The 11,805-nt window shown below is 63.3% G+C and overlaps 1 protein-coding gene across 1 annotated transcript; it reads right to left on the bottom strand.

The window, feature by feature from the left end:
• Window positions 1-3,813: 3,813 nt before the first annotated feature.
• Window positions 3,814-11,805, bottom strand: CABP7 (calcium binding protein 7). The gene is made up of 5 exons (XM_064466410.1): window positions 11,065-11,805; window positions 7,352-7,495; window positions 5,675-5,787; window positions 4,907-5,060; window positions 3,814-4,795 (listed from the first exon to the last, which is right to left on the bottom strand). Exons 1-5 carry the CDS (start codon window positions 11,171-11,173, stop codon window positions 4,668-4,670), a joined length of 648 nt encoding a protein of 215 aa, XP_064322480.1. The 5' UTR covers window positions 11,174-11,805; the 3' UTR covers window positions 3,814-4,667.

The raw sequence follows: 11,805 nt of genomic DNA, 5'->3' as shown, positions 1-11,805 counted from the left end.
AGAGTCCCCTGGAGGAAGGGGACCCCTGTCCTGAATGCAGAGGTTGCACAGCTGCAGGAGGCCAAATCGGGAGGGGGAACCCAAAGGGGCTGTGGGATGCTCCGGAACGGAGGCATGAGCTGCCGGGCTGTGCCTTTGGCTGTCGCAGGAGCAGCTCTGGCTGCGTTGATGTGCATCCCCACGCCCCCAGCCGGGAGTCCCGGGGAGCCAGGGGCTGCTGGAGGGGGCTCAGCCCATCACCAGTGACTTCAAAGGGTGACAAAGGGCTTCACTGCGAGCCTGAGTCACGGCAGCGGCAGCCAGGCCGTGCACGCAGGCACCGTCGTAACGAGGCCACGGCTCCCACCACCGCTGCCGACAGAGGCAAATCAAAGAACAACTGCTCCTGTCTCTCCTGCGGGCATTTTGCGGACGGCGGTGAAGCGTGTGCCGGCTGTTGTGCAATCAGCCGTCAAAATACTTTGCAGTTCCTCACCCGCGTTTGGAGATGTGCTTTTATCGGCCCTAGTCCCGTCCCTGCTCCGTGTACTCTGGTCCAGGCGTCTTTTGGAGCATCCCTGGGAGGGCGGCTGGGCTGGGAGGTGGTGCTTTACCCAACACTCACAAGCTTCACAGCTCCGAAACCGCGCCCCAGCTCCAGCTTCAGTTTGGTGGAGAAACGCATCTCGGGCCGAGCGGGCTGGAGCACCAGGCAGCTCCCCAGGCGAGCTGCAAAACCGAACCGTAAATGGGAAGTACGGTGTAAAACACAAACGCAGCCGCAGCCCCTCCACGCTATTGCTCGCTGCCGAAGAGATGAGCTGCTCATGGTGCAGAAACTCCCGGTAATGCCTGAAAGGCGAGAGCGGGAGCGTTCCCTGCCAAGAACCAGCCTGTCCGGGGGAGGCCAGGGGGGCTGGTGAGGGGGTTTAATTAAAATTGGGTTTTCCTGCAAAAGCTTGTGCGATCTCCAGCTGTTGGGGCTGAGCTGAGCATCACTCGCAGGGCGTCATGTATTCACGGAGCGTGTAACTCCCAGGTACTTGTAGGAGCCTGTAAATTACAGGCTTTTATGGGGGTGTATTTTACAGCGTGGTGTCAGCAGATGTAATGATGGCATGTATCACCGCCGGGGACGGGACGCAGCCGCTGTGGGCTAACCGGGGGAAGAAGGCAGTTTGCAGAGAACTGCACGGCGGGAAGGAAAATGCCGACGCAGGACGGGGCACTCAGCTCCTTCCCGTGCTCCCAACAGCCCCGAGAACAGCTGGTACCCAGCTCCTAAAGGCTGCTGCGGGGACGTGCGCGGCCCCGGGGCTCCGCGCCCTCGGCAGGTCCCGGCTGCCCCAGGGTGGGCGGCGAGGAGCTGCGGCCCGTTAGTGATGGCACGAGCCAAAGTGCCTTTTATAGAGCAAGAGCAGGAGTAATTTATCGGGAAGCTTTTAGGGAAATGAGCAGCTCCTGGGCCCCTGCCAAGGCGCAGCCCCGCTGGGCTCTGCCCAGCGTCCTCTGGCAGCTCTTGCTGGGAGAGGAGGGGGGACAGGGACAGGAATGGGAATGGCGACAGGGTGGGAAGGGGGATGGGGACAGGATGGGGGTGAAGATGGGAACAGGGGTGAGGACAGGAGGGAACAGGGATGAGGAATGGAAAGGGGCTGGGGCTGGGAATGCGGAAAGAGATGGGGACAGGGATGAGGGTGAGACAGGGACAGGGATGGGCTGGGGAGAGAGGACAGGGATAGGACAGAGCCCATCCCACACTGCTTGCAGCACCAGAGAGAGAAATAACCTCTACCGACTTCTTCCCTTCCTGTCCCAAAACACTTCTCGGTACCACGGCAATCTCAGCACTGCAAACCCCGCTGGTTTTGCTCTGGCCAGCAGGGACCAACGGCAGCACCCACACAGGGTCCTTCTCCCTCCCGCCTCCCCTCACCCACGGCAGCCCCGCAGCGCCCCGGCACCTTCCCTCATCCTGCAGCAGTGCTCGCATAGGAGGGTTTGTTTTTTTTCCCTTTCCTAGTGAGCCTTTAATTAAATTAGCGCGGCACATCGCTGTCTTGCAGCAGCTGCAATGAGCCATCCCCAGCTGCAGCAGAGCGGTGCGAGGCCGGCGCACCGGGGAGTGTGGCCGGGACCCCGTGCTGCCCGCCTGCAGCCCGGCTGCTCCCGAATCGGGCGCTGCCATCTCCAACCCTGCCTGAAGAAATCCGTTCTCCCAAGTCCCATTAAAATTAATTGAGCAGCTTTGAAAAGCTGAGCTTGGGGGATCACATTATTCCTTTTATCTAATTTTTCTTTTATGTTATTGTATTTTCTAGCAAATTAAATTGTCCTCTTTTTCTTTTTGCCCCCATTATGTTTATTCACAGAGTCTAAAATAGACCTGGTTAAAAAAAAAATTTATATATACACACACATACACACCCTCCTTCGAGGCCACGTGCGGCTTCCTTTGGAAATGCCAGTTCAGAAAAAAAATCCAAAGTTTCTGTGGGGAGATGGATGAAATTTCATTACGGGCGCAGAGCCTCCCCCACTTTGCGAGGCAGTCGAAATGATTTCATTGCCGTGGAACACTTCCCATTTTCATTTCTCATTTGGACGTTCGGTTCAATTTGTTTGATAAATTATACAAGATCAAAAAGAAAAAAGAAAACCACCAAAAAAACCCCCGAAACCCAAACCCTAAATCAATAAACGCAGCCGACTCCTCCTGGCATCCCAAAGGTAGGATGTCCCCCTTCTCGGTGCTGGCGAGGCCTGGCCGGAGGGTGGGAAATCCCAGGCAGGCACAAGGAAATGTGTTTTCCCCATGTGGGGAGTCTAACAGGGCTCCAGGGAGAGGAAGGCTGGGGCTGCCCCAGCCCTGACACCCCGGGGATGGTCTCCTCCAGCCCCACAGGGAACCCCCCAGCACCGCCTGTGCCGGGGGGGGGCCGCACCCCTGCCCAACACACTCACCGCACCAAGAGCTTCCCCTGTTTTTATTTATTATTTTAATCTATTTGTCATTAAAAATGCATCATGCCGGGGCTTGGGAGGGCGGTCCGTTAGGCGGGCACGGGCCCCCCCGAGCACACGCAGGCCATTGCCATGGCGGTTTGCACGAGCACGGCCGTGTTCTCATCAGTGGGGCATGGGGAGGGGATTACACCTGGGGCCAGACCCCACCGTGGCGTAAATAAGGAGTAACAGGGGTGTCCCTTCCCTGTCAGCCTCGGGGCAGGGTCCCCAGCTCAGCCCGGGGATGGTGACACCCTGCAGCCCCTCTGAGCCTCCGGGGCTGCGGGATGGATCCTGGCTCCCCCCGGATTTGCCATCAAGCCAGGTGAAAGCACTTTTGGGAAGGCACTTAGGCTGCGTGTTCTTCCCACCGAGGCACTTTGTAAGGCAAATGGCTTTAAAATATTCATCAAACACCGACATAAAGTATCAGGGCATGGAGACAAGGGGAGGGGGAATAAAACTGCTGGGTGCTCGCACTGATCCACGGCAGGATCCGCAGCTGGGCCGGCCATCACCCCTGCCCAGGCATGGAGACATGGGGGTGTAACACCCCCCCCACTGGGAAGGATCCAGGGCCCCTCCAGCCCCAGGTTTGGGGATGCTCCAGCCCCCTGGATGGGGACACAGCCACAGACCCCCCAGCCATTGCCTACCTCCCTTGCCAGGACTCGGCCACACACTGGCAGCAGCTCAGCAGCTCCCATGGGTGCTCCCATGGCCCTACACCCACCTGGCACCCATCACCCCACACCTGTCCCCACCCCTGCCCTGCTGCTGCCCCCCACAACCCCCAGCATTGCCAGGAGCCCCAGCAGCCCAGAGCACTTCAGAAATCCCAGTTTTATTTCAGATCGGAAACAACGAACCAGGAAGAGAAAGAAAAAGAAAAAAAACAAAAACAAACAAAAAAACCTCCAAATAATGAGAAACGGCCCCAAATCCGAACCAGTCCGGTGCCCAGGTGGGTGCTACATACAGGCTGGGGGGCTCGGGGGGGTGTGCAGGGAGGGCTCCCCGGCCTCAAGGTCGCTCCGGCTCTTCCCAGGGCGGTCGGATCAAACAAAGTGCATCAAGCAGGAGGTCAGCGTCGTCCCCCCACCTGGCAGGTGGGGAAACCGAGGCACGGCGCAGGGCCGGGGCGGGGGGCGGGCGAGGCGGGGGGGTAATCCAGCCCTTGGCAGCCAAGTCCATGCAAACGCTCCCATCTCACACTAGAAACCATCTCAGGCACGTGTATTGCTTAGGGGATGATTTGGTTTTTATCATAAATATAGAGCTATAGACACTAGTATCGGTGTATCCAATGGGATCCTACGCCCGGGGGCAATCCACCCCCGGCGCAGGGAGGGGCAGCACACGGGGCTCCATGCACATTACATGCACTTACGGGTTTGGGTTTTTTTCTGGCGAGGGTTGGGGTTTGGTTTTTTTTTTGTGTGTGTGTCTTTATCAAAGTCTCCATGTTCTGCAAACAGCCATGCGATCGCATCGCCCCGGGGCAGCAGGGACCCGGCGCAGGTCTTCCCCCCTCGGGTCTGACCCCCTCCCGGAGGGGTTTTTGCATGTCTGATTCAAATATGGATATATATATACACACACATATATATATCTCTCTATACCCCTCGCTATAGGTGTGGCTCCCCGTTGGTGGCTGGAGGCAGGCGCTCGGGGCGGCCCTGCTACTTCATGCCACTGCGCAGCACCTGGTTGGCAGCGATGAGCATCACGCTGATGATGAAGGCGATGGCGAAGGCGCAGATGAGGCTCTTCCGCACGCAGGTCTGCCGGATCTGCTGGCTGGAGCAGGCTGAGAGGGGGAGAGCCGCGGCGTTACCCCAATGCCCCCCCGCCACCCAGGCACCCGGCGCCATCCCCGTGGTGTTGGGGCTGGGCAGTATTTGGCACCCCCGGCACTCACTCTCTACGTCGACGGGGCACTCCTCGGCCGTGCCCATGTGGCTTTCCTCCTCCGTCATGATGATGTTCTCGATGTCCTTCATGGAGAGGTGCTCACAGAAGGTGTCATACAGCAGCCGCTTCAGCTCGTCCACTGTCAGCTTCTGCATGTCACACTGTGGGGAGCAGGCGGGTGGCTCGGGCAGGAGCTGACCCCATGCTGGGACCCCGCCAAGGTGGTTGCAGTCACGCTACGGGGTCCCCCAGCACTCTTGGGTGCAGCTGTTTGGCTGGATCCCCCCTTTTTTGGTGGGAAAGGGACTTGTGTGCTGCTGACCCGGGGCAGAGTGGGGCTGGTGGCTCACAAGAAGGGCACCCGGTGGGTGCCCAGCCTCACACCACCTGCCACCCCGTGCCGAGGCGGGGACAGAAAAGGCTGCTGTATCATAACCCTGATCATGACCCCCTGACCCTAAACCTAACCTTTCTAACCTTGACCTGGAGCCGGAGCCTCACCTTAATCCCAACTCTGACCCCAACGGTAATCCTTAAACAAACTCAAACCCTAAACCTAACCCAGAGCCTGATCCCGATCCTAACCTTCACCCTGACCCTAATCCAAACAGCAGCCCTGACCCTAACCTTAACCCTAACCCTGATCCCAACCTTAACCCTGATCCCAACCCCAACCCTGACCTTGGCCCTAACCCTGACCCTACCCCTGAGCCGTCCCCCGGGGCTCTCGGTGCGGGGGCCAGGGGTGCTGGCTGGGGGGAGGGGAGGTCCCTACCTTCCAGAAGACGGTGTCAAAGTCCGTGCCATGGAACTTCTCGGGGATGCCCGAGGTGGACAGTTTGGGCCCCAGCAATGTCACGAACTCCTCAAAGTCCACCTGCCCGTCGCCTGCAGGACATGGAGGCAGCCGTCACCCCCTGCCTGGGCATGAGGACACGTGCAACTCGCCCCACCAGAAAGGTCCCTGTGGGGCTCCTGGGGCGGGGGGCAGGAAACAGGACACCCCGTCTGCACTCGGTGATGCTCGGAGGCACACTCTTGTGCAGCCCGGGGGCCCCACTCCAAGCCTTGGCGTTTTTGGGGGTACCCCATGCCTGGGCTTGGCGATGCTCGGAGGTATACTCTTGTGCAGCCCGGGGGCCCCACTCCAAGCCTTGGCGTTCTTGGGGGTGCCCCACGCCTGGGCTTGGCCCTGCTGGGCACACCCTGCTCCTGGGCACAGCACCTGGGAGGCTCAGGCAGTGCCTGGAGTGCCCCGACCGTGCTCATCCACCCCACAACAGCCCTGAGTAGCAGCCGGTATTACAGGACCTTGGACTCTGAGACGTCAGCAGCCAGGGCCCCCCAAACTGGCTGGGGACCACCACTACCAACCAGAACCCCATTGCTGGCCAGGGACCCCCAAAAACAGCTAGGGACCCCAACACTGGCTGGGAACCTCCAGCAAAGCTGGGGGTCCTCCAACACTGGCCAGGACGCCCACACTGACTGTGGTCCCCAGTGCCAGCTGGCACCCCAATGCCATCTGGGAACCCCCTAGTGCTCTCTGGGGACCACCAAAGGTGGCTAGGAACCCTCAAAACCAACCGGGTGCCCCAACATTCACTGGGACCTCCAGCAAAGTTAGGGGACCCCCCAACAGCAGCAGGGATGCCTAACACTGTCTGGGGTCCCCAGTGCCTGCTGGGACCCCCAAATACCATCTGGGGCTCCCCAGTCTTGGCTGGGGACCCCCAAGGCTATCCAGGACCCCAAACACCAGCCAGAACCCCAGTTCCAGCTGGGACCCCAATGCCAGTTGGGGACCCCCGTGGTGGACGTGACCCCAGGGGGTGCTGGGAAGGGGCCAGGGCAGGGTGTGCCGGGCTGGTCGTACCCCGCGGCTGTGGAGGACGCTGGTGTCGGGGCTGTCAGGCCAGCACTAACGATGAGTAATGAAGGGAGCAGCACCTTGGCAGCGCTGCCGGAAAGGCTTTTAAATGGGGGGAAAAAAAAAGGAAACCAATAAATTAACGAGCTCTTTAAGGTCCCAATGAGCGCGGGAGCGACAGGGAGAGGCCGCCAGTGGCAGCAAGTGCTGGAGGCACACGGCCAGCCTGGCCTGCTGGGTGGTGAGGGACCAGCCTGGGGTGCAGGAGCTGGCCCGGGTGCAGGAGCCAGCCCCAACAGCCTGGTCCCGGCTGCTTTGCGGAGCTGGGAGAGGTGCCATTCCCTCCTGCAAGTACTCCAGGATCATTAAATCCTCCTAAACCAAGCTGCAGTGGTGATGATGATGGTGATGGATGACCAGGAGGCTCCAGGCATGAGGCAGAGCCTGGATCAGGCCCTCATGCCTCCCACGCCAGGTCTGGCAGTTGGGTGGAAAAGGGACAAATGGCGTATTTCACCCAAGGGCGGGTGCTGGGGGTCCCGTCCCCGTTCCCACTGCCATGCCGGGGCGCCGGGGCCCTACCGTCCATGTCGAGGCGCTGGATGATGACTTCCAGCTCCACCTCGTTGGGCATGTAGCCCAGAGAGCGCATGGCTGTGCCCAGCTCCTGCTTGGAGATGAAGCCGTTGCCATCCCGGTCGAACACCTTGAAGGCTTCGCGGATCTCTGCGGGGGGGAGTGGGGATCAGTCCAGCCGCCCCCCGACGCTGGCCGCCCCCCCCAGCCCCGGTCCCCGCAGATCACCATGGGCAGTGCTGGTGGCCCAAATGACCCACCCACCCCTCTGGCCACGGTGGGGTCCCCCTTACAGAGGGGAAACTGAGGCACGGCAGGAGGAGCTGCCACCCCTGCAGGGACCAGAGCACCCCAAGCAACACTGTGTGGGGGGAGTGTGCACGCGTGCGCGTCCTGCAGGTGGGTTGATGGGCTGGGGGTGTGGGTGGGTGATGGGTGTGCTGGGGTCTGGGGGTTGTGGGGTGGTTGTGCAGGGGGGTGTACCAAAAAGGGTGTGCAAGGCAGTGCAGGCGCCTGTACAAACACATGCACAAACACTCACATACACACACACGGTGTCTCCAGCAGCTCGTGCCCCCACAACCTCCCCGAGAAGGGCCTGACCTCCCCAAGGGGACCGTAACACATCCCAAGGTCTTTGCTCCACCCCTGGCCACCTGCTCGCAGCACCCACCGTGCTCTTGCCTCCACCTGGAGGCCCTCTGCAGCTGAAAACCTGGCATCCTGACCCAAAAATACCCTCCTGGGACATGCTTGAGTTTGGGGCGGCACCCACCGGGGTGGGGGCCGCGGATGGGGAGACCCCCACGGTGCTGCAGCACCCATCTGGGAGCAGCCCTGTGCCCCGGGTGCTGGCACTGGGAGGGTGCTGGGTGCCAGGTGTGCCAGCACCCACGTCCTCCTTGGGGTCTCTGCACCCATCACAGGTTTACATGGGAAGATCCCTGCAGGGTGGCAAGGAGAGGCTGCACCAAGCTCGGAGGGCAGCAGGGAAACTGAGGCACGGAGCTTGCCACTCGCATGACTATTGGCCACCCAAAAGCCTCATGGTGCCCATCAGCTCCATCCCACCTCCCACTGCACTCAGGGCTTTGCTCCTTTTGGGGGGAGTTTCTGCCTTTTTGCTGCCCCCTGACACACGGAGCATGAACCAGGCTGATGGGAAAGAAGGAACCAGGCAACTTCCTATCGGGAGCACCGGGAAGCTGGGCCAGGACACCGGTGCCCTCTTCCTTCGCCAGGTGGCAAAGCTGCTGGCACCAGGCAGCGTGAGTGCACAGATCTCTGCTGGCTGCTGGAGGGGTTCGAGCTGGGGGAGCCCGGCAGGAGAAATGGGCTGAGAGCTTTGGTTTGGGGGGAAAATCCCACGTAGGCTTGTGCTGTCAAACCCCAGCGCCTGGGGATGTCCCTGCCTGGATGATGGCCCATCAGTCATGTCTTCTGAGGTGTTCTGGGGAAGTTTCGGGGGGGGGTTGGCCTGCCAGCCCAATGGGTCAAGTTCCTCCATGGCCAGCATCCCTGCCTAGGCAGGGGGACGCTCCTGGTTACCCCTGCGCTTGCAGGGAGCCCCCCTCCAGTCCAGGCACCCCCAGAATTCATACTTTGAGGCTCCTCATCCCAGACCACCCAAATGTCACCCAGCTCAGGGTGTTGGGTCAAAAGGAAGGACATGCCCCGACAGCGGCCAAACTGGGGTCCCACTGGGAGTATCCCCCCACCAGCCAGGGCACCCCGACTCTCCCCAGCTGAGCCAGCAGCACCCCTCCCCTGTTAGCACCGTGCATCTTCTCAGCCCCAAAGTGGAGCCCCAAGGGGCAGCTGAGGGGCCAGCGGGGCGGCTGGGTATCACAAACATCCCCCCCCAAAACAGAGGGTGACCAAGGGGACATGGGAGTGGGCGGCAGCACGGCCCCCCCGCAGCAGCGCAGGTGTCTGGTGCCTCGCGGGGTCACCTTGGGGCTCCCGCCGCTGCCATCGATCCCTGCGGCCACGCGGCGTGGCAGGCGTGCGGCCAAGGTGGGGTTCTGGGGGGGAGTCCTGGTCTGGGAGCACCCCGGGGCCTGTCAGCACCCGCCAGGGCTGTGCGAGGCTGGGTGCATCGCCACCACACCTGGCACACACGCGCGCGCGCACACACACGGTGGGCGCGCACACACTGCAGTGAGGCTGTGCACACGTGCAACGATGCACGGGCACATGCTGCAGCGAGGCTGTGCACGCACACCCCCCTCGCAGCGGTGCTGTACTTACGCATGCACGCGGACACCCGCGCCTTGCAGCTGCGCGCTTGTGCGTGCACACGCACGCACGCAAACACCTTGCGGCAAGGCTGTACTTACGCGTGCACACACGTGGAGGCACACACAACCACGCTGCAGCGCTGCTGTACTCGCGCGTGTACATGCACGCACACCTTGCACTGGTCCCGTACTTGTGCATGCACGCACACAGCCACAGAGCCACAGAGCAGCGATGTACTTGTGCATGCACGCACACCCCTTGCAGTGACGCTGTACTTGTGCACGCACGCACACACGCGCGCGCGCTCTCTCTGCAGCAGGGCTGTGCACATGAACCTGTCCTGCTCTGATGCTGTACGCGTGCACACACACCCTGCAGCAAGGCTGTATGTGTGCACACACACGCTGCAGTGATGCTGCCACACGCGCACACGCTCCCACAGACACGGTGCAGTGAGGCCGTGCGCGTGCGTAAGTGTGCGCACAACGTGCCACAGGGCTGTGCGAAGGCGTGCAGGTGCACACTCGCGCTCACACGCACGCACAAACCCTGCAGCGATGCCGTAAACGGGCACATAAGCGCACACGCACACAAGCTGCAGAGCCGTGGGCACACGCGTGCGCCCACACTTGCACGCACAGCGTGAGCCCGGCTTTCTGCGGGCTCAGGGCTCCTGGCCAGGCTTTGGGGCAAGACCCCCCGACTCCCCAGCCTAGGGGCTCCGTGCCTCAGTTTCCCCACGGGGACCCCCCCCCCCCCCCCCAGGGGCTCTGGGCCTGATTCTCTCCCAAAGGCGCAGCGGGGCCGTGTGTGGGGCCACCCCCTGCCTCAGTTCCCCCTGCGGTGCCGGTGCCGGGACGGCGATGGGGGCAGTGGGTGCTGCGGCCCCTCTCCCCCCGCACCCAGCAGGGCGGGGGTACCGGCGGCGCCCGTCCCGCCGCCCTGGCAAACTTTTGGGGTGGAAAAAGCCATTCTGATGATAGCGAGCTGAGCCCGGCCCCGCTCATCGCACGGGTGGGCAGAGTTCCGGCGGCCGCTCCTCCCGGCCGGAGCTCCGTGGCACCGGGGCTGCGTGGGGCTGCCGTGACCCGAGTGGGGGGGGGGGGGGGTGTGACACGGGTGACAGCCGCCCCCGGAGCCCCCCGCGCCACCGGCCACTGTCATATTATGACAGCGCGGAGGGTGGCCCCGCCACGCCGGGGGGTGCAGCCCCGCGCCGCCGCCGCCGGTCCCTGCTGTGTCATATTGTCACACCGGGGGGGGCCGGGGCCGGGACCCCCCCACCGCCGCCCACCCTCTCCCGCTGCCCGGCTCTCTCCCACGCTTTCCTTCCTCCCCTCCTCCTCCTCCCCCCATTCATCCATCCATCCGCATCCCGCTCGCCTTCAAAACCTCCCCAGGGTGCCGGGGTGGGCCCGCGCCCCCCAGCCCCCCGCACCCCACCCGGCCTGGGCCCCCCGGCCCCCCGGCCCGCTCACCCTCCAGCTCGTCCTCGGGGATCTCCACGGGGTGCTGCTCGGCGAGGATGTTGGGGACGGTGTAGATCCCCCGGTACATCAACGCCGCCGTCACCGGGTGGAAAGGCATCTTCGGGGCTTCCCAAAAGCCAAAGTTTAAACCCAAATCTCCTCGGGGGGGTGCCCCAGCCGGTACTGGGGTGCGCTAAAAACAAGTTACCGGCTCCCGCCGCCCCCCGCCCGGCGCCCACCGGCCAGGGGGGGCCAGGGCGGGCGCTCCCCGTCCTCCGGGGCCGGCGGCGGGACGGGGCTGGCGGCAGAGCCCCTCACCGGGGAGTCAGGGCGCGGGGGGGGTCCGGGCCGGAGGAGGCTGGGGGCGGCCCGGCTCCCCCGCCCACATGCCCGCCCGAAGTGGGAGCGGGAGGCGAAAGCATCGGCTAAATCCCGGCGGCGGCGGGGGGGGGACGGGGCTGGCCGTGCCGCTCGGGGTCCCCCCCCCCAGCCCCGGGCCGCTCACCGCCCCCGGGGGGCCGCTGCCGCCGGGCCACGCTCCCCGGCGGGGCCCGGCATGGCGGGGCCGAGGCCGAGGGCGGCCTCTCCTTCCTCCTCCTCCTCTTCTTCCTCCCCGCTAAGTGTCCCGGGCAGGGCCGCGGCTCAGCCCCCGCCGCCGCGCACACGCCGCCCCCCCGCCGCCGGCAGCCGGAGCATCCTCGGCCCCGGGGAGCGGCGGCGGACCCCGGGGAGCGGCGGCGGGGCCGGCGG

This window comes from Phalacrocorax carbo, chromosome 15 (genome assembly GCF_963921805.1).
Source record: "Phalacrocorax carbo chromosome 15, bPhaCar2.1, whole genome shotgun sequence".
NCBI classification, from domain to species: domain Eukaryota; kingdom Metazoa; phylum Chordata; class Aves; order Suliformes; family Phalacrocoracidae; genus Phalacrocorax; species Phalacrocorax carbo.
This window is presented reverse-complemented; position numbering and strand designations above follow the sequence as displayed.